General features: G+C 43.4%; 1 protein-coding gene across 1 annotated transcript in view; it reads right to left on the reverse strand.

Moving 5' to 3' along the window:
* The window catches only part of DNAH11 (dynein axonemal heavy chain 11), a 278,248-nt gene that overhangs the window by 67,713 nt on the left and 183,521 nt on the right, over window positions 1-27,014 (reverse strand). The window contains exons 58-61 of the mRNA XM_026649417.2: window positions 20,673-20,786; window positions 19,662-19,805; window positions 18,880-19,062; window positions 17,842-17,943 (exon numbers count right to left, since the gene is read on the reverse strand). Coding sequence (XP_026505202.1) covers window positions 17,842-17,943; window positions 18,880-19,062; window positions 19,662-19,805; window positions 20,673-20,786 — 543 coding nt within the window. The remainder of the gene's footprint in view (window positions 1-17,841; window positions 17,944-18,879; window positions 19,063-19,661; window positions 19,806-20,672; window positions 20,787-27,014) is intronic.

Raw genomic sequence — 27,014 nt, forward strand, 5'->3', positions numbered from 1 at the left:
TATATATATATCTTCCTACTGTATTTTCCACTGCATGCATCTGATGAAGTGGGTTTTAGCCCACAAAAGCTTATGCTCAAATAAATTTGTTAGTCTCTAAGGTGCCACAAGTATTCCTCATTCTTTTTGCTGATACAGACTAACACGGCTACTACTCTGAAATATGTATCTCAGTTTACCTGCTTGATATTATCCTGCCTGACTGCATAGAGTCCAATCAAAGGAGACTGTTAGGGGGAACAAACAGGAAGCAAAACAATGACAAAAATAAGGTACCACCAGTGAGAATACAAAGGGTCCTCATGGAAACAATGCAGGAGCTATTTATTGGGGAATGCCCACCTGCCTGGTTCCAGTCAGACCAGGTTATTTTTTCCCAAGCCTAGGATCAAAGTGGCACTAAACCATTAAAGACACAATGGCCCAAGGAGGCAACACTGTGTTAAACTGTTTCAACACAACACAAAGAGCGGAGACTATCTAGAAAAGACATTAAAATGCTTCAATTAGTACTAAATAGCAGATGCTCTTAATGATTTTAGTAATAAAATAAAAACAATAGAAATTTTCAACTATTATATTATAACATCAGTAGTATCATTGTATAATATGACATGTCATTAAGGAATATAAAAAGAAAAAGAAAAAAGTATATGAAATATAAAATTCCAAAAAATTTCCAAAACAAAAGTTTTCAGAATTTTCATTTCATGGGAAATTTCAAGAATGGAATGAAAACAAAATTTTGAAATGTCAAAATTTCCCACATAACAGAAATTCCAAGTCTTAACCAGCTCTAGTGAGGAGTTGCCACAGAGACACACAGAGAATGCTGCATGGGCTTTCTCCTCCAAACCTGAAACGGGGGTCTGGGCTGAATAGAACTTACCCAAAACTTGCAAGGAAATAAAAAAAAGTTTAGGTATAGCACAGGCATATAGGCCTTCTGTAGTTTTATCCCTCTGCACTCTGCTTGTTATGTACCTTTGGGTGAATAAATAATGCTTTGTTTAGAACAGTGGTTTTCAACCTTTTTTCATTTGCGGACCCATTAAAAATTTTGAATGGAGGTACAGACCTCTTTGAAAATCTTAGACATAGTCTGTTGACTCTCAGGGTTTCGTGGACCACAGGTTGAAAACCACTGGCTTAGAAGCAGCTCTTGAGTCAGCTGCTGGTTTTAAATCAGCTGCTGGTTACAGGCTCCTGGAGGAAGATGGATTACAGGTGCCAAACACAGCTGGGTCTGTCCTGTTATCACAGTTGGTAAACAGAGGAGCTGCAGCCCAGAAATCCACTCTTAGGCCTGGTCTACACTAGGCTTTTATGTCGAATTTAGCGCCGTTATATCGAATTAACCCTGCACCCGTCCACACCAGGAAGCCATTTAGTTCGACATAGAGCTCTCTTTAAATCGATTTCTGTAATCCTCCCCAACGAGAGGAGTAGCGCTAAATTCGAAATGGCCATATCGAATTAGGCTAGGTGTGGATGGAAATCGACGCTAATAGCTCCGGGAGCTATCCCACAGTGCACCACTCTGTTGACGCTCTGGACAGCAGTCCGAGCTCGGATGCTCTGACCAGCCACACCCCGGGAAAATTTGAATTCCTTTTCCTGTCTGGGCAGTTTGAAGCGCAGTTTCTGTTTGGACACCGTGGCGAGCTCAGCAGCAGTGGCAACGATGCAGAGCTCTCCAGCAGAGATGGCCGTGCAATCCAATAGAAAGAGGGCCCCAGCATGGACGGATCGGGAAGTCTTGGATCTCATCGCTGTGTGGGGAGATGAGTCCGTGCTTTCTGAGCTGCGCTCCAAAAGACGGAATGCAAAGACCTATGAGAAGATCTCTAAAGCCATGGCAGAGAGAGGATACAGCCGGGATGCAACGCAGTGCCGCGTGAAAATCAAGGAGCTGAGACAAGGCTACCAGAAGACCAAAGAGGCAAACGGACGCTCTGGATCCCAGCCCCACACATCCCGTTTCTACGAGGCACTGCATTCCATCCTAGGTGCGGCCGCCACCACTACCCCACCCCTGACCGTGGACTCTGAGGATGGGATATTGTCCGCGGCCGGTTCCTCCGACATGTTAGCGGACGGGGAAGATGAAGAAGGAGATGAGGAGGACGAGGCAGTCGACAGCTCTGGCACCGCTGATTTCCCCGACAGCCAGGAGCTCTTCATCACCCTGACAGAGATCCCCTACCAACCGTCCCCCGCCGTTACCCCAGACACAGATTCAGGGGAAGGATCAAGCAGTAAGTGTTTTAAATATCTAAACATTTATTTACAACATAACTGGCATATTTAAAATATTAACAGTAGCTAAAGTGCTTTAAAACATGTAAACATTTATTTACAACAAAACAGGAAGATTTAAAATATTAACAGTGGGTAAAGTGCTTCAAAACATGTAAACAGGAAAGTCAAACAAAAGGGGAATCTGTGCAAAGTGTATCATGATTAGTCTGTCTTTGGGCGCCTCAATATGTAGTCCGAACCATTTTCAAAAAATTTCACAATGTCCGCTTCATGATTATAGTGCCCAAAACCCTGCAGTCATTTGTCCCTCCAAGGGCACCTAAGCCAAGAACTGGTCAATGTAACCGGGGATAGAGGCGAGATCCTCCGGGGAGAACTCCTCATACGCCTCCTGCAGGTGTTTTTCCAGCCTCATGAGCAGGTTCCTGGGCAGGGAGAGCTTATTAGGCCCCCCGTGGTAGGACACGTTTCCCTGCCACAACGCCAGCAGGTACTCCGGGATCATGGCCTTGCAGAGCATTGCACCAAATGGCCCCGGTTTCTGCAGGCTGTCCCGGAGCATCTTCTCCTTCTGGCTCTCCGAGACCTTCAGGAGGGTGATGTCTGGCATGACTCCCTGCTGTGAATTAGGTAGGGGAAAGTTAGTATTGGGACTGCTTGCCCGTCCCTTTACAGAACTGCAACTGCCGGTTTACAGCCACGCGGTTTACAGCCGCGAGGGGGTGGGACAGGGCCAGAGTTCATGCTTGCAGGATTGCTGCCAGCAGAGACTCGCATTGCTTTCTATGTGAAAGGAGGCCAGTGCCACTCTTAAAGTTTTAAGCGGCCACAAGTCTACGGCTTACCATGTTTGCCATCTAGACAAAGTCCGGTGTCCAGCCCTGCTCCTCAGCTCGCCACAGCAAGACCGCAGGCACGGTAGGCGAGGGCCGAAAATTCGACCTTGTCCTCAGTGCGCGTGTGATAGGTGCTCTGCATGGTCTTGTTCACAGAGAAAGACTATGTTCTCTGTTCACAGATACATTGCTCTGTCTCAGGAATTCACTCCCTTTTTCCAATTCCCACAGCCACATCTGCCCAGAGGCTAGCGCACATTAGGAGGAGGAAGAAGAGGACACGGGAAGACATGTTTGCTGAACTAATGGCATGCTCCCGAGCACAGGCAGCCCAGCAGACACAGTGGAGGGAGAACTTGTCCCAAATGCACCGGGCAAACATTGAACGGGAGGAGAGGTGGCGACAGGAGGACAGGCAGGCTACTCAAACGCTGCTTGGACTAATGAGGGAGCAAACGGACACGCTCCGCCGCCTTGTGGATGTTCTGCAGGACCGGAGGCAGGAGGAGAGAGCCCCGCTGCAGTCTCTCTGTAACTGCCCTGCCCCGCCACCAAGTCCCATACCCCCCTCACCCAAAGTCCAAACACGGAGGGGTGGAAGGGGCCGTGAAAAATTTCACTCCACCCCTGCGGACTGCTCTACCACTAGAAGGCTCTCATTCCCCAAAATTTGAAAAGTCCTTTCCTACCCGCCTCACACAAGACCCCGTCCAAGTTTCACGCCCCCGTTCCATGTGCGGTTGTTAATAAAGAATACGTTTCTGTTCATTTCTGTTTCCATCCTCTGTCTGAAGGGGGGGGAAGGGGCTTGGTCATTGGACAGGACAGTCCCCTTTAGCAGGGGGCAGGTGCAGCAGCAGGGCACATATACAGTGCAGTGACTAGTTATCCTGGTCAGTCTGGGAGGTGGTTTTCATGTTTTGTGTGGTGGGGGGGGGTGGTGTTGCTCTGTGACTTGGTGGCGGGGAAGGGCAGTTACAGATCTTATGCAGCGGTCCTTACCCTGCATCACAGAGCCGCGCAGCAGGGGATCTGTAACCCTCCTCCCCCTGCAAGACAGTCACATAGCCGACACATACACGCAGTCCCGGCCAGGAGGGCTGGCAGGCTCCGTTGAAACAACCAGTCCACCACCGCGGAGCCTGTCATTCCGGGAGTTTAGAAGCATCATTTGCATCACAACCCTAAACCCGCCCCCCGCCACAGTCTGCGTCCCAGGTTTAAAACATTCCCGCGAAAACAGTAATAAAGACAACGGTGTCCATTAACAAAACAGAACAGATTTTATTTTTTGGGAAGGGGGTGAAGGGGGTATGTAATTGGAGAGGATAGTCGACGGCAACTGGGTAAAGAAACGGGGGCAAGTTCTGCTTCTGTGTCCACAAACTTAAAAGTCACTGGGTACCCTGCTCAGCCTTGAAACTGGCTTTCAAAGCCTCCCGGATGCACAGCGCGTCCCGCTGGGCTCTTCTAATCGCCCGGCTGTCTGGCTGGGCGTAATCAGCAGCCAGGCTATTTGCCTCAACCTCCCACCCCGCCATAAAGGTCTCCCCCTTGCTCTCACACAGATTGTGGAGCACACAGCAAGCTGCAATAACGATGGGGATATTGGTTTCGCTGAGATCACAGCGAGTGAGTAAGCTTCTCCATCTCCCCTTGAGACGGCCAAAAGCACACTCCACCACCATTCTGCACTTGCTCAGCCGGTAGTTGAACAGTTCTTTTTCTGTGTCCAGGGCGCCAGTATAGGGCTTCATGAGCCAGGGCATTAGCGGGTAGGCTGGGTCCCCGAGGATCACTGTAGGCATCTCCACATCCCCAACAGTTATCTTGTGGTCCGGGAAGTAAATACCTTCCTGCAGCCGTCTAAACAGACCAGAGTTCCTGAACACGCGAGCGTCATGAACCTTGCCCGGTCATCCGACGTAGATGTTTGTAAACCGTCCCCGATGGTCCACCAGTGCTTGCAGCACCATTGAAAAGTAGCCCTTTCTATTGATGTACTGGCTGGCCTGGTGGCCCGGTCCCAGGATAGGGATGTGAGTCCCATCTATAGCCCCACCGCAGTTTGGGAATCCCATCGCAGCGAAGCCATCTATGATGGCCTGCGCGTTTCCCAGGGTCACTACCTTTGACAGCAGTACCTTGACGATTGCCTTGGCTACTTGCAGGACAACAACCCCCACGGTAGATTTGCCCACGCCAAAGTGGTTCGCGACTGACCGGTAGCTGTCCGGCGTTGCAAGCTTCCAGAGGGCTATGGCCACTCGCTTCTGGACAGTCAGGGCTGCTCGCATGCGGGTGTCCTTGCGCTTCAGGGCAGGGGACAGCAAGTCACAAAGTTCCAGGAAAGTCCCCTTCCGCATGCGAAAGTTTCGCAGCCACTGGGATTCATCCCAGACCTGAAGCACTATGCGGTCCCACCAGTCCGTGCTTGTTTCCCGGGCCCAGAATCGCCGTTCCACAATATCCACATGACCCATTGCCACAGTGATGTCCTGGGCGCTGGGGCTCGTGGTTTCTGACAGCTCTGTGCTACTCTCCGACTTCAGGCCCTCACGGCGGTGCCGTAGCCTCCTCGCCTGATTTCTCTGCATCTGCCTCAGGGAAAGGTGTATGATAAGGTGCGAGGTGTTGAGAACGGCCACAACTGCAGCGATGGTCGCAGCGGGATCCATGATCGCAGTGCTGTGGCGTCCGCGCTGTCACTGATCAAAAAGTGCGCAAACTGATTTCCCGCCGGCGCTTTCAGGGAGGGAGGCAGGGCGGTAGTGACTGACGGATGATGACAGTTACCCAAAAGCACCCTCGCCACATTTTTTTACCCAGAAGGCATTGGGGGCTCGACCCAGAATTCCAATGGGCAGCGGGGACTGCGGGAACTGTGGGATAGCTGCCCACAGTGCACTGCTTCCAATGTCGACGCTTTCCCTGGTAGTGTGGACTGACAAAGTCGAATTACTGTCCTTAGTGTAGACACACACGTTCGACTTTCTAATATCGATTGCACATATTCGATTTAACTAAAATCGAACTACTCTCGTAGTGTAGACATACCCTTAGAGTGGTAGGACTGCGTGGTTCTACCCAGAAAGGGGTGAAAGTAGTGAAACCTGTCACTAAAGAGATGCACTTGACAGGAACTAAAAGGGGGTCTAAAGCACAGCTCACCCTGTAACCACCATACGGTGAGGATCTGGGGAGCCAGAACCTAGGCCTGTGGGTCCATGAGCAATTGCCACATCCATGCTGCCACCCAACAGCTCTGGCAGAGCAGTGATTGATGGGCTGTGAGCCTTGTGAGGCCAAGCGCCACTGGATGTCCTTCCCAGAGAGGCCCTAGCTAGAGGAGCCTACCACATTCCCTTATTGGCCCAGGTACACTATTTAAGACCTAGGGAAAACATCTGGAGGCTATCTGTGCATCAAGGCAGACCACTGACCTGCTGTGTAGATACACCCGGCCTTGTTACAGCTCAACGTTCCTCCTGCCTTCCCTGACTCCAGGTAACTCAGTTCTGGCCCTTGGCTTGTGTATCCTGGCTCTGATCACTAGGCTTGACTGCTCCTGCCCCAATTCCTGACAGATATTGACCAGGGCCCATTTACAGAGGCCAGCAACTGGGAATTTAGCATCATAAAGACAGAACACAGTCAGGAGTTTCCTTTTTTTTTTTTTTTTTTTTTGGAGAAGCGCCAATTACAGTATTGCCAACCTCAAAAAAATAAAAAATCATAAGATTTTCCCCAAACATTCATGCGATTTAAAAAAAAACCCAAACATTATATTGTGTTTTATTTTGGGTCTGTCTTTTGAACTCCCCCTGCCCATCCCTAGTGTGTGTGAGAGAGACAGTTAGTCCCTCTCCCACTCTCCCCTTCCCACTCTCCCACATTTATTGGGTAAGGAGATTTTTCACCCCCACATCTGCCCATCCCCATCCCTGCAATTAATTCTGCCCCCCAACCTCCAAATCAATCCTGTCCCCACATCGGTTCAGCCGCCCGACAGCCCCCACCATACATCAGTTCAGCACCCACCCTCCATCTATTCAGCCCCCCAGCCTTCCAGGTTGGTGGGGAGCAGCTCTGGGGTTCTTCACTCCCTCTGCCCCTTCCCAGGCCAGGGGATGCAGAAGCAATGGTTCCACCCTGTCCCTGTTGCTCACAGAAGAAAAGGGAAAAAGAGGAAATGGAGCCATCTTGAACCACTGGGTTCTGTAGCTCCCTCCTGTTCCCTCCCTTCCTTCCTGTGAGGGTAGATTCGGGTTGCTGAGGGGAGGGGAAGGGGAAGAGAGCTCTCTTCCTGCAGCAGCTGGGATTGGCTGCCTGCCCCATTTACCCACCAGCTGGGGTTAAGCAACCAATCAGAAGGGGTTTGCCACCTGGCAGGGCTCAAATTGGTTAGAAGACTGGAGCTTCTCACATTATTGAGAAATCGGACTCCAGCTCCCGCCAAAATCCTGTCACTCATGAAAAAATCACGAGTATTGGCAATATTGCAATTATACATACATTTTCTTGAACAAAAATCATCGAAGAGTGAAAGCAGTGCCTGTCATGGGGAAAGTACTAATGAATCTGGCCAGTGATCTTCCTCTAAGAACAATCTATCTCAATTTCTTGCTTCTATGGCATTTTCTGATCGGGATGCATTTTTAGCTTCATGACCTTCAACATACCTAAAGTAAACTGCTATTATAATACAATACACTTCCTGTCAGCTACACCAATGTTTGTATAACTATAGTTATACAGAGCTTTTCATCCTAAATCTCTTTAAATTCTATGGGATGATGCACACTCATTTTTAAACACTTATTACTGAGCAAAGCATGTACTACTATGAATGTTGCCCGGGAATCTCTGTTAGACCAGTGGTCTCCAAACTTTTTTGATCATGCACCCCATCAGCAAAAAATTTTTGAGCACGCACCCCCTGCTTCCTGCCAAACTGCCGAGGGAGGGGGGAAAAAATGGCGCTGCTCCGGCGGCACTCCTCCTGCTGCACACCCCGAAGGATCCTCTTGCGCACCCCCTGGGGTATGCACACCCCACTTTGGAGACCACTGTGTTAGATCACTGATGGTAGCAAGCACTTGCACTCAGTAGTAAATGCTAGCTGGATTAGGCCCTTAGATTGTAATCTCTTTAAGGTAAGAAATGTATTTTACACCATTATAAAGTGATGGATAAATTTGTGGTGTTATGCAAACAATTTTAAAGATAAATAATAAAAACAACATCTCCCATCCAAATATCAACCTAGCTCGACCCTGCCTAGGCTGAGCTCTAATACACACCGTATTATCTCTGTGTGTGTATAAACAATTTACACAAGGGTTTTTAGCATATGGTCTTACTTTGGTGCTTCCGGTATAGTATGCCCCCAACACTATTGAAGTAATGGACTATAATGTCTTTACAGTGGGGTTGCGGAGTCCTGCTGGGTCAAATATTTATCAGTTAATTTTTTTTAAATGGAATTGTTTTCTATTTATTGTATTTCCTAATATGGGCTCTGATTCCCCCATACATTTACTTCAGAGTATAGTACCTAGTATCATAAGTGGTCCCATTAAAAATATTGGGAACTGTCACTGAAGTAAGTGTTTGCAGGCTTGGGCATGTGCATGTAAACCCAGCCTTAAAGGTTTTACACTCAGAAGAAATCTGTGTGCTTAATTTTTCTTTTAGTAATTTTAATTGGTGTTAAAACACAACAAATATTTAAACAATGTACAGCATTTGCACCAGTAGGTATATCTGTCATTTAAAAAAAAAACCTACAATAAATCATTATGATATTGTTTGCACTTGACAAGGATTTTAATTTGTCATTTTACAATATATTTTAGAAGGCATTAAAAGTGAAAGGTGAAGCTCACAGTGTCACCTAAGCTGACTATATATTATTGATTAATGACTAACGGCTGCAATGATTATTAATCATTATAGAAAACTGCTATCTACAAAAAATTCTATTTGAAAAATATTTACAACTTTCTCTGCTGGCCAATAAAAAGGTACTGGGACATAGGGCAGGGAGCCATTTGGAAATCCATGAGTCTAGTCTAGAGACAGAGCTCACTAATGACACTCTGCCTTTAACTCTATTCTTCAAAAGATTGGGATGGGGAACGGGAGTGCATTGAAGGATAGAGGTCAGTGAATGGATGGACTGATGTTTGGATGGCTGTAGGAAAAATGTAAATGCCTACTTCAGTATGATGAATCAAGAGATTCTTGACAGAAAAGTAACTCTCACCATTCTTATCCCATTTATATAAAGAGGAAAAGTAGGCAGTTAATTACATCGTAGTAATGGGGACTGGTGCTCACAAGTGATGTGGAAAATCTTTATCTTTTTATTACACTGCTTGATTTGACACTGGTGTAAGTTATATTACAAGTGTGGAATACCTGCTTGTGGTGGTATGTATAGGCACCTGGTGATTGGTTAGCCTTGGAAGCTTTCCTGGGCTCACTCAGACTGAGGTTACTGTTGATGTAGAGAGAGAAGGGCAGGCACTTTAAATCAGGAGTGACCATCTTTAAATATTAGAGAGCCCCAATTTTTCATTTTTTCTTGTATTGTGGAAGGCCACAAACAAAGTAAAGGATAGAAGGATCTTATCAGGAAGGCTGGCTACAGAAGGTTTTTGGCAGCTGGAAGGGGGGTAAGGTCTGGTGCTTGGTCTGTGGGGTGCCCATTTCACATTCTCTTCCCCTAAATGATCACATTTGCCTTCTCTCCATGCCCACTATTACAGGGTCCAGATCCCCCACAATGTGACTCTTCCCTACTGTTCTATTACAGCACTCTCCTGTACTGCCTACCTTCAAATCCCTGGTGAACTGTATTCACTGTCAAGCCTGGGGCACTTCAGAAGAGACTGCGAATGGAATTGTGGCTCTGGCAGAGACTAGGGCTAGTCACATGAGTTCAAACCCAGGGGATCGCCTGGGCCACAGCCAAGCCGCAACATCCACATTGCTGTTTTTGGAATGCTAATTCAGGCAGAGGTAGTGCACATCTGTCTACCTCAGCTGGGAGGCTCACTCCAGCTGCAGTATAGACAGTCAGAATCAGCTCCAACACAAACTAGAACGGTTGTCGTGCAGCCACTGATACAGGATGGTTAGTAGACCCTGTGCCGGGGGAAGATTGGTGTAGCATAGTTAAACTCCAATACTCACCTTCCTTCCCCCAGTGCATCCCCCCTCCCTCTACAGGCTACCTACCTACATGCTGGGGGGCACAGGCATAGACCAGGAGTGTTAGAAGCTCCCTAAAAGTGATGGGGCCATGGCCCCCGATGCCCCCTGTTCTGGCATCCCTGGCACAGACCTGAATCCAGCTCATATGCACTAAGCAGGGTTCCCCTACACCAGAGAATCCTCTGTACATTTACAGCTAGACTATGACTCACTTATGCTGCTTGAGTGGCATAAAGGGGGCGTAAATTCACAATAGAATCTGGCCCCCACTGTATCAAAGTCTATCATGTTAGATGTTAAACATTTTGTCAGCAGGTCATGATTAACCCTACAGTTCTACATGACAGCCTGTGTCTCAACTCAGTACAACTCAGTCAGGTGGGTCATCATGTTCGTTAACATGTGATCTAACACAATATAACTTTTCCAGTGTAGACAACCCTTGGGGATCCCAGCTAATTTTGAGTATAAAAAGGAAAAAAGTTTGGGGGACAGGGTGTGGCAGAGTGGGGGGTCCACAAATTCTAGATCAACTGCAGGTTATTCATCCTAGACTGCATATAGCAACTTGTTTGGGAGAAGAATGCTGCAGTGGGACTAGATGCAGAAGAAAGGAAACTAACTCTGGAAAACTGAGAACACCCATAAACTGGAGATGGCCTGTGAAATGCTGGGTGATAGCTAGGTCAAAAATGAAGTGCTGGACTTTCTGGAATTGGTAGATGTATATTCTATCAAAATAGGAAATATGTATAGTAACCCTGGTTTGTGCCTTACATCTGAGGACCTCAAACTGATTTATAATCATAGAATCAGAAATGTAGAATGGAAGGGACCTTGAGAAGTCATCTAGCACAGCCCCCGCCTGCACTGAGGCATGACCAAGTATACTCTAGACCATCCCTGACAAGTGTTTGTCCAATCTGTTCTTAACCTCATTTGGAAGCCTCCTCTGAGCTTAACTAGCCTTATACTTAAAGTTTTTCCTATTATCTAACCTAATATTTCATAATATTTAACCTAACTGAATTAAGCCACAGGACATCCCATAACTTTTATAGGTGGGGAAGCTTGACAACCTTCTGTGGCAAAGCTGGGAAGAGAATTCTGACTGGTCTTTATCATAAGACTCTGGTAATAAAATAAGATTAATTTGTTTGTAGCTGAAGCTCCTAGAATCTAACTTTTACTACATGGAGATTATTTCCCCAGCTTTCTGTATGGAAGTGGTTTTAACTAGGGCTGTCAATTAATCGATTAACTCACACGATTAACTCAAAAATTTTTATCGTGATTAATCGCACTTATAACAATAGACCACCAATTGATATTTATTAAATATTTTGGATGTTTTTCTACATTTTCAATATTGATTTCAATTACAACACAGACTACAAAGTGTACAGCGCACACTTTATATTATTATTTTTTATTACAAATATATGCACTGTAAAAATGATAAACAAAAAAATAGTGCACACTTTATATTATTTTTGATTACAAATAAATGCACTGTAAAAATGATAAAAAAAATAGAATTTTTCAATTCACCTCATACAAGTACTGAAGTGCAATCTCTTTATCGTGAAAGTGTAACTTACAAATGCAGATTTTTTTGGTTACATAACTGCATTCAAAAACAAAACAGTGTAAAACTTTAGAACCTACAAGTCCACTCAGTCCTACTTCTTATTCTGCCAATCGCTAAGACAAACAAGTTTGTTCACATTGACGGGAGATACTGCTGCCTGCTTCTTATTTACAATGTCACCTGAAAGTGAGAACAGGCATTCACATGGCACTGCAAGATATTTACATGCCAGATATGCTAAATATTTGTATGCCCTTTCATGCTTCAGCCACCATTCCAGAGGACATGCTTCCATGCTGATGATGCTCGTTAAAAAAATAATTCATCAATTAAATTTGTGACTGTACTCCTTGGGGGGGAGAATTGTATGTCACCTGCTCTGTTTTACCCAGATTATGCATATATTTCATGTTATAGCAGTCTCAGACGATGACCCAGCACATGTTCATTTTAAGAACACTTTCACAGCAGATTTGACAAAACGCAAAGAAGGTACCGACGTGAGATTTCTAAAAATAGCTACAGCACTCGACCCAAGATTTAAGAATCTGAAGTGCTGTCCAAAATCTGAGGGACAAGGTGTGGAGCATGGTTTTAGAAGTCTTAAAAGAGCAACACGCTGATGTGGAAACTACAGAACCCAAACCACCAAAATAGAAAATCAACCTTCTGCTGGTGGCATCTGACTCAGATGATGAAAATTAACATGTGTCAGTCCACACTGCTTTGGATCATTATCAAGCAGAACCCATCATCAGCAAGGGAGCATGTCCTCTGGAATGGTGGTTGAAGCATGAAGGGACATTTAGTGCATCTGGCATGTAAATATCTTGCAATGCCAGCTACAACAGTGCCATGTGAATGCCTGTTCTCACTTTCAGGTGACATTGTAAACAAGAAGCAGGCAGCATTATCTCCTGCAAATTGTAACCAACCTTGTTTGTCTGAGTGACTGGCTGACCAAGAAGTAGGACTGAGTAGACTTGTGGGCTCGAAAGTTTTACATTGTTTTATTTTTGAACGCAGTTATTTTTGTACATAATTCTACATTTGTAAATTCAACTTTCATGATCAAGAGATTGCATTACAGTACTTATATGAGGTGAATTGAATTTTTGTTTTTGTTTTTTACACTGTAAATATTTGTAATAAAAATAAATATAAAGTGAGCACTGTACACTTTGTATTCTGTGCTGTAATTGAAATTAATATATTTGAAAATGTAGTAAACATCCAAAAATATTTAAAATAAATGGTATTCTATTAAAAACAACGAGGAGTCCTTGTGGCACCTTAGAGACTAACAAATAAATAAATTTGTTAGTCTCTAAGGTGCCACAAGGACTCCTCGTTGTTTTTGCTGATACAGACTAACACGGCTACCCCTCTGAAACCTGGTATTCTATTGTTGTTTAACAGCACGATTAATCACGATTAATTTTTCTAATAGTTTGACAGCCCTAGTTTTAACTATATTTTTTTAAAGAAATTTTTATTTTTATATAGTTGACAATCCTTGAAAGGTATTTGTTTGTATACGTTTCTTGGTGATTTAGACTGCAGTGTTATAATGACTTTAATCTTTTTAAGCCTTATATAATACTGTCAGATAAGCACAAAGTTTTAATTAAAATGTTTCAATTATTTCAGTAACAGATATTATTACCTTTAAATGGACAATTCAAAAACATTGCAGTAACAGCCAAGTGGTATCTTTCCTTTATCTAGTGCTACATTACAATAAGTGAATTATTGTGAGCCCATTTCGAAATCTGATAATGCCATATCGCTTCAGGATGCCTTTTTGAGTGTATTTGTAATTTATACAAATGAGCTACTTAAGTCAGATTACTCATGTAAAACAGCAAAACACACTGGGAAGAAGTCCCTTTTTCCTATAGTTTGCTGAAAAAGATAAGGCATTCGGATAAACTACAAGATTTTTTCCACTGGCCTATGAACAAACCACCCCATAATAGAAGCTGAGGGGATGTGGGCTGCAAGAAGCAAACATGGAGTTCTCCAGCTCAACAGGAGATCTTGCAGTACTCATGATTCCCTTACTCTAAGGGAATTGCCACATTAAATCAAACCAATGGTCCATCTAGTTCAGCATCCTGTCACCGAATGAGTCACAGGAAGGTAAGAAACCCCTTAGTTTCTTATGGGATAGCCTGCCCCCAAAGAAAGTTTCTTCCTAATTCTCAATAGTTCGAGGCTGCATTAAGGCCTGAAGCAGAGAGGATTATTTCTCTTCCAAAACTCTTGTTCATTTTTAATATTTGTTATAAAAACTCTGGATATGCTTGTTAACCATACAAAGGTCTAATTCCTCTTTGAATCCTGTTCAGCTCTTGGACTCAGTGACATGCACTAGCTCAGGGGTCGGCAACCTCTGGCACGTGGCTCGCCAGAGTAAGCACCCTGGCGGGCCGGGCCAGTTTACCTGCCGCGTCGGCAGGTTCAGCCGATCGCCGCTCCCACTGGCCACGGTTCGCCGTCCCAGGCCAATGGGGGCTACGGGAAGCGGCACGGGCCGAGGGATGTGCTGGCCGCAGCTTCCCGCAGCCCCCATTAGCCTGGAGCGGCGAACCGTGGCCAGTGGGAGCCGCGATCGGCCGAACTTGCCAACACGGCAGGTAAACAAACTGGCCCGGCTCGCCAGGGTGCTTACCCTGGCGAGCCGCGTGCCAGAGGTTGCCGACCCCTGCACTCACTCAACTACAAGATACAGACTTGACGCAAAAATTACTGGGTGAAATACAATGGCCTGTATTATGCAGGAGATTAGACTAGATCATCATAACAATCCCGTTTGGCCTTGAAAAAAAAATCTATTACTGTCTTGTGGCAAGGAGTTCCACAGGTTAAATATGCATTGCATGGAAAGTATTTTCTTTGAATTTGCCACATTTCAATTTCATTTACTCTCTCTGTTCTTGTGTTACATAACAGAGTGAATAGAAGTTCCTAAGTTAACTTCTCTATGCCATTTATTTTATACATTTATATGTCCCCTCTTATTTGCCTTTTCTCTAAGGTAAACAATTCCAATCTTTCAATCTTTCTTCATATGAGACTTTTTCCATGCCCTTAATTATTCTCTGAACCCCCTCTAATTCTGCAAGATCCTTTTTTGAGATGGGGTGACCAATACTACATACAATGTTCCAAAAGAGGCCATACCCATTCATTTATATAATGGTGCTGTATTTTCTGCATTGTTCTCCCTTCCATTTTATAGACAAGGATAAAAGATATTGGGTATATTTCAAATACAGATGTGAAATATAAGTATTAATTAATATTTTAATATAGGGCATACATGACTCAGGCCTGTAAGATATTTAGCTTAGCCAAACAGGGCTTCAGGCTGAAGAATGGGTTGACATGACTAGCTAACTGATAAATAACCTTGTGCTGGAAATTGTGCTGTTATAGTAAATGTGTTAAGTGCTACTGTCTGGGGAAAAATGTATTGCGATGTACCAGATAAAACCAGTTAAAGCTGGTTGTAATATTTTGGGAATTTTTGCAGACATACGGTGTCAGCAATGTGGTAACAACCAGTTATTATGGTGATTGAGGGATGTAAATGTTAATAAGTATAAAGGTAAGTAACAAGTTAGCTTCTGAAAAACAGGGCACCCCAAATTTAGTGGGCTATGGAAGCACAGATAAGGAAAAGGGGGTTGAAACTTTCATACATATGTATCAACCGCAGTGGGCTTTAGCATAACACATTATAGAAGTTGTATCCCGGCCTGTGAACCTGAAGAGACATCAGGATGACGTGTACTGAGGGTGATGGTGACAGTTAAGATGAGGAGGAGGTGGCAGACACTCTAGAGTTCCCCAGCAGATGTGTATGAGGCCAGTCACAGGGCTAAACACTTTGCACTCTCTCCCTGCTGTTGGATTTCAGTGTTTCTGGGATTGTTTCTCTGCTTAGCGGATTGGTTAATAAACGGCCTTGTGATAAACTGCAATTGTTTCTTGTGTGCTCCTCGGGTCCCTCAGTCTAACAATATTAGTAATAATTTTCCTGATGCTGTGGCCATCCAGGAGACTGAGCCCTGATCGATCACTGCAGTCTAAGAAATTAATCAATAGACCAAGTCAGCAATTACGCAACAATTTCTTATGCATTCCAGCACTGTGTTTGCGTTTTTGACCACTGCTGACATTGAACAGAGGTCTTCATTGAACTGTCTATAATGATGTCCAAGTCTCTTTCCTCACATGATATCGTTAACTTAGAACCTGGAAAGGTGGAGGAGGAGATCAAATTATTCCTTCCAACATGTATTACTTTGCACCTATCAATATCTAATTTCATCTGCTATAGTTTTGCCCATTCACTTAGCTTGGTGAAATCCCTCTGAAGCTCCTCACAATCTTCTCTGGACTTGTCTAACCTTTTTAAAAGACAGAACTGTAACCTGTCATTCTATTGTCTGTTTTACTAGAAAAAGTAACCACATCCAGCCCCTCTGCAAAAGGAAGTGTATTCTATATGGCTACTGAGAAAAATATTCATGTTAAATATGAATGATGATATATTTGGCCATATACGGGAAACAGATAACAGCAAGGGGAACTGTAACTTAACCTGTGGCGTACAACTTTTCCTACAGGAAACTCACCATAATTAAAGCAAAATAAGCACATGACCACATGTAGAGAAATTCATAAGGGAAAAAAATAAATGGGAAATACACATATATCAAGGGTCAGAAACTGGACTTAGAGATGGGACCTTACTGAATTATAAGAAGAATAAGCAGACAGTAAAAAGTTCTTTGAGCTATTAAGCACAGAACAAGAAAGCACAAGCTCTCTACTCTGAAAACTGACAAAGAAAGGCACTGTGGGAGTCCCACATTTGCTATCTCTCAATGACTTCCAGATCATTATTACCATCACACATGCTTAAAAGGATTTATTCCCCCTCCTCTCAACCACCTATTTGCCAGCCTTGCAAAATCAGTTTGGGATCCGAAAGTCAACCTGGGTCCTTTCCTTCTGTATGTCACTCCCTGATAACAAGGATTCTGCAGGCCAAATTCTCCCCAGTTAGAAATGAAGTTGCGCAGGTCTGACTCAGGATAGAATCTGCTCCTTCTATTGGAATTTTGTTAACAATCTGACAACGAGCAAGACAGGACAGCATCCCAGATCACTTTCTCACAGCTAAGTTGATTCAGCAGGGCTGACTGGAGTAAAGAAAGCAGTAAAGAGTTATTTTTGTCCAGAAAGTAAGCATATGTGGCTCTGAATATAAACACTGGAGAAAGAGTTCAATAAATATGTAGTGGTAAATATATTTTTTGGTACAACCAATAACTCAGAAGACAGGATGGTCTGAAGACGCTGAGGTCCTGGTTTCCATCTCCAAGTTTCTCAATGTTTTTCTTAAAGATTCAGAGGGGATTTAATATCATTTTTATTATGTAATTAATGCCAAGCATAAATGTAGATGGGCATGACCTTCCAATGCCCATTCTGGTAGTTATTTCTAGGCACCAACAAGTCAATAGCCATATAACAACTGATTCTGCAGGGATATACAGCTCATACAAATCATTCTGTTATTTATATCAATTGCCATTTTTGTTTATTAAATCTATTGGTTATATGTAGCAGAATGGCTTTGGGGAAATTCTGTAATTTCTTGTTAATGGCCTAATGTGGTCCAACTGAAAATGCAGGATGCCCTTCAATAGGTTTATAGGAAAAGTAGTAATAAAGCTTAATACAACCATATCTTTGACACTAAAACAAGGACTTTATGGCATTTCAGAGCTGGGAAGTAATAAAACCAGTTATCTTTCTGGACAGAGTCAGTGCCTTGCCATAGAGACGGACACAAGCCAATGAAATGAGCTCAAGATACTGGAAGAGGACTATCGTTGTTCAGACAGTACTTACAATAAGCTTTTTCCTAATTGCTCCTAGCTTTTCAGTGGCTGCTGCTAGTTCAGCATTTGCCTGGGCTAATGCATGACGTTTTGGCTCCACATCACAATACACCTTGAGAAATAGAGAGAGTATAGTTTTATTAGGACAAAAAATAGATCTTGTATTCATTCACAAAAACTGCAAATGACACCTGATGAAAGAGCTTCTAATCTGTACCATGAACCTGTAAGTCACAGGTTGCATACATTTGCTTTACCTTTGTACATGGTAGTGAAATACATACAAACCTACATTAAATACATAATTATAGCTATACACATATGTTACTTGCTTTCTAGGAGAGGAGTTATCCCTTGTAATTCTGACAGTAGCGCATTTAAGGATATCTTAAATAGAAATGAACGCTGCCCACTCATACTGAACACTTTCCAACTTTTGATCCCTTAGCATAGAATGGGGGGATGGGGGTGGGGGCATCAATTTGGGAAACAGGTCTCCTGTGCAAATCAAATCAATTCACATATGGAATGATTTTTTTGGTCTCAGAATTGAATGGCAAAGTGTGCATTTAATTTAAATAGTACATTGTAATCAAGTAGATTTTCTAATATTCACAATTAAATGACATCCAGCCATCATATTGCAATGGGCTCACTAGTTTGCATATATATCACTGGCATCTACTGGAGAATCAGAATTGCTCAGCTGTGTCTCAGACTGCCTGTCATGTAGACAGCTAGCTGAGGTTTTCCTTTAGTTCAAGTGGAAGGGGGAATGTGTATCTGGAGAAGAAAGCTATACGATCTGTCCCCACTGTTGCACCATAATGACAATTACAAACCCCAATGGCCACAAATTTGTTCTTTAAAAATGAAGTTTTCAAGCCTTAGCACTGTTTTCCATTCAACCTCCATCTGCATTTAATCTTGTATCTTCACTGAAAATAATACACTGAGTCTGCTGAAATAGTCACAAGCGTCTATTGTAGTATCCATCCAAACCCACCTACTTGTCCAGTCAGAGACCAAATATTTTGATATACAGTACCTCATAGAATTTTACTATGTTGATAACCCAGGCACAGAGACCAGCTGCTGCAAAGGACTTTGTGCGGACCAAATTTGGGTTGAATTCTGGATCTTTCAAGTAATGTTCTTTGACCACTTTCAGACAGTTCTCAGGAATATGCTCCTTATCATAACTAATTAAAGCTTGTAGGAAGTCATCAACCTGCAAGAAGAAGAGACCTAATGTACCCAATCCATTTACACTGCAGAGAACATTCCAAGATCACAAGTTAACTCCTGCTTTCATGACCTTAAAATATAAAAGCAAAATTGGCACTCTGCATTTAGTTTGTTTTTGGAGATTGAACTGAGCACTAAGTGAATACAAATTTGAAAAAAAAAAGAAGAAAAAAGTGTGGCCTGAAGCACATCTTCACAGGAATCATTCATTTACAGAACCCCTCCCATCACACCCCCTCAAAAAACCCCAACCATCCGAGTCGTTTTTTTGCAATTAATTTGGGAAATTGTCTAATATCAGGTAAAAACATGTATACAATTTTCTTCCTCTTATACTTGATTGCTCTCAGTTTTGCAAATAATGAGTAACTCCCAGTTGATGCTCATGTTGACTTCAATATGCCACTGAAGCCACGGGGAGACATGATTTATAACAATATGACATACAGCTCCTTCAATTAAGTCTTTAAGAAAGTGATATTACATTTGACTCAAAACTATCCTTGACTGTAATATTTAATCAACTAGCCCTTCTCTCACCCACCACACATAGCCAACAGATGATTTCCCACTGTCCAGTACCTTTCCCATGAAGACTTTAGCAGCTTTCCAACTTCGGTCTTTGGGCACTTTGCCTTTATAAGCCAGTAATACCATGACTGCAGCAGTAACATTTGTTACTGCAATTGGTGGGTTCGGGAAGGCTTTCAATTCAGTGAGATTAACCTGAAGAGCAATCACACAAAAAATCAGCAGAAAGCTGCCAAACATAGAGTTAGCCATCCGCAAAGCGAGAGATGTCTACAGAGAAATAATGCAATTGCTGGTGCAGCAGAGGTACAGCAGAATCATTCTGATAAAGAGATTAAGAATGCACAGCTGTACTCTTTGATGACTCTTGGTTGCTTGTGATCCCATTGGTCATTACTTCATATACTAAGTAGAGCTGCAACTATCTGCATGATAGTTAAAGGAAGCCATCACTGTCCAGGAGCACTAAAATGAACAAGCAATGTTCTGTATGGATTCTATATACATATACAATTTTCTACAGTGTAAAGTGCAAAAGCCATTTTTTCATGCAAATTTCCTATTGGATTTGAACCCAAATCAACTAATTATTCTTGTTGCAGTCGATATTATATTTAATATAGATTATTCGATGCGACTTGACTTTAATCGCCAGTGAAATAAATCACAGTAAAATAACCTATACACTTGTACTATTCTGTAGTGCTACTACTTTCAATAACAGTAGGTAAAATAATCTATACACATCATATGACTTTGTCAGTTTTCTTCTGGGCACATGCACTTCTTCCCCCTGTCCTGCATACACACACAGCAGATCCTATGTCACAGTGATGCTTCCAACCAGCCAGAACTCAAGACGTTCAAGGTGCTCCTTCATACTAATTATGCTGCTTCTACAAAATTCCCAGGGGCTGCCAGTCTAGGGAGGTTGGGGAACAAGCTCATTCCTGATCTTTCATTGATCAGTACAGCAACAAGACCAATGGGCTGAGACATACATAGCTTATTAAAATCCTTTAAACGAAGTTCCTCACAGCCATTAAACTGCCTGGTTCTTACCTTATTAAGTGTATTTAAAGCTGCTGTAGCAGCCACTAGAGCAGGTTCAGCTTTCACCAGGTCATCTTCACATTCTCTCTGCTTCAGAGATACTTCTGTTTGGATTGCCACTACCTATTCAAACAAAGAATCTTAAGAGTTTACCCTGAGACCTAATTTTCCACATGCAGTCAGTTACATTAGGCACTGTCACATAAACTGTGTGGCAGATCCTATGCTCCTACAGTTACTGTATCATGAGAACCAAAAATCTCCCAACATACAATAATCCCAAGAGAGAGACAATGGGTCAGATCTCCAGCTGTGACTGAGCTCTGCTAAGTTAAAGCTCCACATGGCAGGTTACTTACAACCCCAGGCTTATAGGGAGACCACTATTGCAGCCTCCTCTTCCTGCAGACCACTGCATCCAGACAAAACATAAACCTCATTACTTCTGATAAAGAGTTCAGAGTGCCACGTTCCTTTCATCCTAGCTGCTCTCTTTGCTGTCCTGAATCATGAAGTTGCTCCCTCTTCCTGTTCTATCCTTTTCTGAGCAGAAACATGGCAGAAGATGGAGGATACCCACTGAAATTCTTTGAGGGAAAACACATTGATATCAAGAATACAGGCAAAAAAGTGAGCAGGCAAATGGAGGAGCTAGAAAATGGCAGAAAAATTGCCACATTTGTGGATCTCAGACAGATTTATCTGGCATCTTGACAGAAAGGTTAAGTTATGCTATCATTTGCCCAGTTATGTAATCACAATATACTCTGGATCAGGGTCATAGCTAAACACTCTGATAGTTTCCATCATAATTGTTTACACTGACAGTTTTATAACTAAATATAAAATAAAAAATGTATGCCAGGCTTAAATTTGGTGAATGTGTTTTATTCTTGGAATATATATTTTCTTTTAAAATTGGTTTTGATTGTATTAATACATCAGGTAAGAAAATAGACATTTAGACCACTTTGGGATTTTTGTAATTGTGTAATTGAAAAACAGCATGAATTTTAAAAAATAGAAATTTGCCCAGAGCTTCTGGTTTATGACATTGCTTTTGTACTGTGGAAATAAATTAAGCTTTCTGATAACTTAATGGTGTCAGCTCTATTTTAATAATACCCATTAATTAAATAAACATGCATTTAAAAAGCCATTTCAGAACAGCTACAAGGCACTTTGTAAGGGAGAACTTGTATACCAGTGGCTAAATTACCACCTACACAGAGCAATTATTCTTATCCTGAAACCACCCTGGAAATACACTGCAAAATTTGTTACCTGATAATTTCCTTTTTGGATATGACCTCTTTGCCATTCGAAGACATTTGGATTGCTATTCACTTCCTGCAAATATCATAGGCACCTCAGACTTGTCCATGAGGCTCCACACCTTGACCACACTCCTCCTGCTCTCATTCCAGAAGCGTATAATAAATGTGGCTGAATAAAGTGCTACTATTACAAAGTTTTATTTTTAATCTACTAGTAAAAATTTAGTGTTTCATTACAATTGTGGAAGCACTCATCTGGAGTGAAAGTGGAAGGGACATGGCTCTTTCTCAGAGCATCATGGACAAGTATGAGTGGCCTCCAACTTCTGTAGAATGAGGAAACTAAAAATAGTATAATTAAGTTATTTAGGTACCATGGCTTGGAGCACTTTCCACTCAAGGAATTTTCCTTCTGTAGAAGAACGAAGGTGAACCCAATAGCACTCTGTAAAAACAGTGTTGTTGGGAGTGACTACATAGCAGCTTTACACAATTTCAATTCAATTCAGTGAGACTTTATTGGCATGACAACTCACACAAATATTGCCAAAGGAGGAGAGGCAGGAAGAGACAGATCCTCCTCAATGGTTGACTCCCTTTCTTCCCAGGATGCTGCCATGAAGAATGTTGAATGGGCACTGATCCCCTTGGGATTGGTTTGATGTCTGGCTATGGAGGAGCTTTCAGGCCCAGACATTTAGGGTGAAAGAAATGAACAGATAGGAGAACAAATCAGTTTTCCTAAGGTAAAATTGAACAACTCTTTCATACAGGTGTAGAGGCTTTGGGAAAAACAAAGGAAGAACAATTTTCTGTGATGTATGGAAAGAAGAGTTTATCTTGGTAACAAATGATTCAGTAGTATGAAAAATGACTGTTATGGAAGATGTAGTAAGAGCAGAGGCTTCAGACTTTTCTGATATGACTGATCAAGAAGCATGTCTGTACGGAAATGAAATGCAGAGACTTAGATGCCATCTGTTTGAATGGGTCATGAGAGCCTACAGAATTGTGGGAAGATCCCAGGTAGGGAAGGCAGGTCTGATTGCTAGTTTTGGTAGACATGCTCCCCTAAAGAGCCTGACTACCATTGGGTGATCTACCAGAGACATGGAAGAGCCTGTGTTTAAAACACTATTTAGTGCTGAGACATGAGATATAATGGTAGGTCGTCTTTGGCCCAAGTTTAGGCCATCTTACAAGACATCCGGAAGAGCTAGGATGACTAGTTTCCTGGAGTTGTCTTTCTAGCCTGGTATCAGTAGAATTTTGTCCAAATTCTTGTGTTGCTAAGAGGGTGAAAAGCCTGTTGGGATGCTAAGATAGTCTATTATTGTGGAAGAGTAACCCATCTAGGTTAGCCAAGCTGTCACGCTCCAAAATCAGGACCTGGCTAACGGATAGGAGATCCTGTCAGGTGAGAGACTGAATAGAAACAGTTCTCAGTACCATCGCCTTCTTCCATAATTTCCTCTTTTTTCACCTTCTGCGTGACTCTTCCTAGCAGAAGGGCAGGGAAAGCACAGAGCCAAAACAGATCTGAGTCAGAGTGTCCGATCCCAGTGAGGTGTGGTCTTCTTCTCAGGTGAATAAGAGTTTCACCTTTGCATTCTGATTGTATGCAAATAGATCTCCCTGGAGATAGCCTGGGGTACTGGAAATCAACTGTAATAGTTCTAGGTTCAGGGAGCATTCCATGTAGTCTCTCTGCTGATAGCTTAGACAGCCCACTTTTGTGTTCAGTGTCCCTCTTATGTAAATCACTCTGATGCAGCTAGGGGTGGCCTTCTGCCCAGGAGACAATCTGGCCCACTTCAGCAAATACATGTGAGTTTCTTGTCCCCACCTCACAATGTATAGGAATCCCAATAATTTGGGAGCCCTCAAGTGGGCCTCCCTATCTTCTGTTCTGAAGACATTCGGAAGCCTGGTAGAGCAACAGCGTACATAGGTAGCTAGAGAAGTCTTGTGTATTTGTATACAGTTAATAAATACCATTATTTAGAATCCAGTTGTGCCTGTGTGGTTTCCCCATATTCTTTCTGTTGTGTAGAGAGCAAGGACAACACTCCTTGCTCATTTATATATAGAAGAGGCATCAAATTGTTGTGCTCCTTTCTCAGGGGATCCTGGAAGTTCCGAAGAGCCAGCCTGAATGGTTCTTGATCAGTGAGGATGGTCTGATTTGTGTAGTCCCAAGAACCTTGCAGAGGTTTCTCTGGAAGAGTCTTGGCTGGTGCTGGGTAAGCCCAGAGGTCTTAAATATTGTCCTGTCTGTCTGAGTCCCTTTGCCTGGCGAAGTGACGGCCCCTGAGCTGCGAGCGACTGTGGGAGAGCTCCTAGTCTTTGCCTCATGATACAGTCTCCTTAGACATGGGAGCACCTCATGGCCTATCTAATCAGTTTGACCAGCTCTGCCATGTGGGAGAAGAGGGGAATAGAGGGAGGGGACTGATTCAGGGAAATGATCTCTGAAAAACTGTCATTCCATAGAAGAAGAATAGATTGGGGGCTGGTTGAAAATTTGCTCACTGCTGCCCCCTGAAATTGAGGGTTTAAAACTGGGGTGGTAATAGATAAGCAAGGAGTGCTGAGCTTCTGCTCGGTTTGCATGATGGAAAGTGGAGAGTTTGGAGAGAGGGTAGGAGAGGCCTGGCCATACTGTGACACAGAAATGCCATTGGTGCCAACTGGCAAAGGGTTCACTGAAACTCCTGTCTCAGTCCTGACAAACTCACTATACCCAATACATTGCTTTCATGGTATTTATCCATAAAAGGTAGCATGTGAGATCTCTACTGAAAGTGTGTATCTTATTGATACTCATAACCATTGTGATATTTAAGGAGTAATGTAACTATATTGAAAATTATGCTCTTATGGTATGGCGTGAAAATGAGTCACCAGAGAAGCGTATGTCTCGGTGGAGGCCCATTCAAGTTGGAGGGTGTTGTCACCCCACACAGGCTAGCCAAATATGTAATGCGTTGCTTTATTGTCCTCCATTGCAACAATCCAAAGAAGCCAATAGAAAACCGTCAAAGATAAACTATAAACATTGAAACCATCTGGAAGTGGAAAGGAAGGATATGACAGCAAGGGGGTCACCCTGTCTGTGAATAAAGACAACAGACTGATTCAATATATGAACAGGATGGAGAAAGATACTCTAGATCCATTCTCTGAGGAGCAGAAATGCTTCATGAAAGGTTGGGTCCTGGCTCCTTGGGGCTAGTGAGTGCTACAAAAGACTGAACTTTGGGGGTGGGAATCTGCTTTATTAGCTAGGAAAGGTAACTGTTAATAAGTATAGGCCCTAGTTCATGTTTTATGGTTTTGTTTTGTATGTAACTGTTTGTTCCCCCTGGTTTTTATTTGAATCTCTTTTTTTCTTAAATAAATTTCTCTTTGATTTATTATAACTGAACTTAAATGCTGCATGTGATGCAGGAGCGGTGTTCTAAGGCAAAACTAGGGTAACACCATTCCTTTGGAAATGGAGGATCTGGGATTTCTGTGGGCATTCAGTGATCAGGGGCTGAACATCACAGGGGGACACTGAAGGGACTTGGGGCCTGGGGTGCAGCTATTTTCAACTGTCAGGGCTGGTGTAGCTTAGAAGAGAGTGTTTGAGCAGCTGACAGGCTGATTGTGTCAGGGTGTTAACCCTGCTGGCACAGGCAAGGCTTCCTTGCACCGCAGGCAGGTGGCAACAAGGTGACTCACAGTCCTGAGTGCCCCGAGAACCTACCCCAGAGCAAAGAACAAATTTCAGAAACAAATATGACCATCAAAAATAGCCCAGGTCACCAGTAACTTTCCCTTCTAGATGCTATGGGACAGTCACTTGCACAAGTACCACCTCAGTGTCTCCCCGGTGACCACAGAACTCCTGCTTGACTATCGGACACCTAATATGTGAGTTGAATTATTTGAGGCCTGGCCGATAAGAGGTCTGTCTTGGCTCCCTACAGGCTCAGGGTTACTCCACCGGTCTGGTCTCATACAGTCTGGCTTCATCCAAGTCTGAACCTGTCAGATTCTTCCACACTAGGCTATTCTGATCCCTCAAAATACATTTTAAGCTTCTTGGAGAATCCAGGTCCTTGAGTAGATAACCTGGTGTAGGTGAGTTGTTGGCTGGGAATCCTGGTTTAGCTGGGGCCCTTTGATGCAGCTAGCTCTTAGAATTTCAGCAGGCCCCATCGTTCCTTGGGAGTAGCAGAGGGATATTCCAAGTTACCCCTGTGATATCAGGATTCCCCCTGCTCCCCAGCAGCACACCAGATCTTCTCACTCTCTTAGCTCCCACACCAGCTGCTGCAGCAGTAGGGATCCTGCCTCTGCAGGTTTGGTCGGGGAACAGGAAGCTCAGTCTCTAAGGGCAGGTCCACACTACAGCCGGGATCGACGCTCTGAGATTGATCCACCAGCGGTCGATTTAGCAGGTCTAGTAAAGACCCACCAAATCGACTGCAGATCGCTCTCCAGTCCACCCCTGTACTCTACCCCCAACAAGAAGAGTAAGGTAAGTCAATGGGAAATTTTCTCCCACCAACCCCCCGCGGTAACGCAACGTAAGTTGCGTAGCATACGTCGACTTATCGCGGTAGTGTAGACATAGCCACCTGGGCAGTGCCTGCAGGCTTCTCTCCCAGAAGTCTCTGTGTAGCTGGGCAGCACAGCTTCTCTCTCTCTAGCTATAGGGTTGTCCCATTTTATGTCTTGACTACTATATAGGTGAGACTTCTCTTGTTCTGACACTTACTGATGGTCTCCACTGCCATTCACATATCCAGGGATTCTAAGGAGACCCCATGAGTAACCTGACACAGTACAATGGGCTCCCCTAGTATTTGCACTGGTTTAATTTCAGGTGGGAATTTAAACAGATATGGTTAAATCAATACAGCTTCCTTGTGAGCACTCTTATTTTGGTTTAAGAGAGTTTTATATCAGTTTGTCTGAAGTCTATTAGGAAAGGCTTAACCTAAACCAAATTAAGCCACTCTTAAAACTGAAATAAGAGCATTCACACATCCTTGTGCAATGGTTGAACATATCAGTTTAAAAA

The sequence above is a fragment of the Terrapene carolina genome, unplaced genomic scaffold, assembly GCF_002925995.2.
Source record: "Terrapene carolina triunguis isolate 2854851 unplaced genomic scaffold, T_m_triunguis-2.0 Scaffold84, whole genome shotgun sequence".
Lineage (NCBI taxonomy): Eukaryota > Metazoa > Chordata > Testudines > Emydidae > Terrapene > Terrapene triunguis.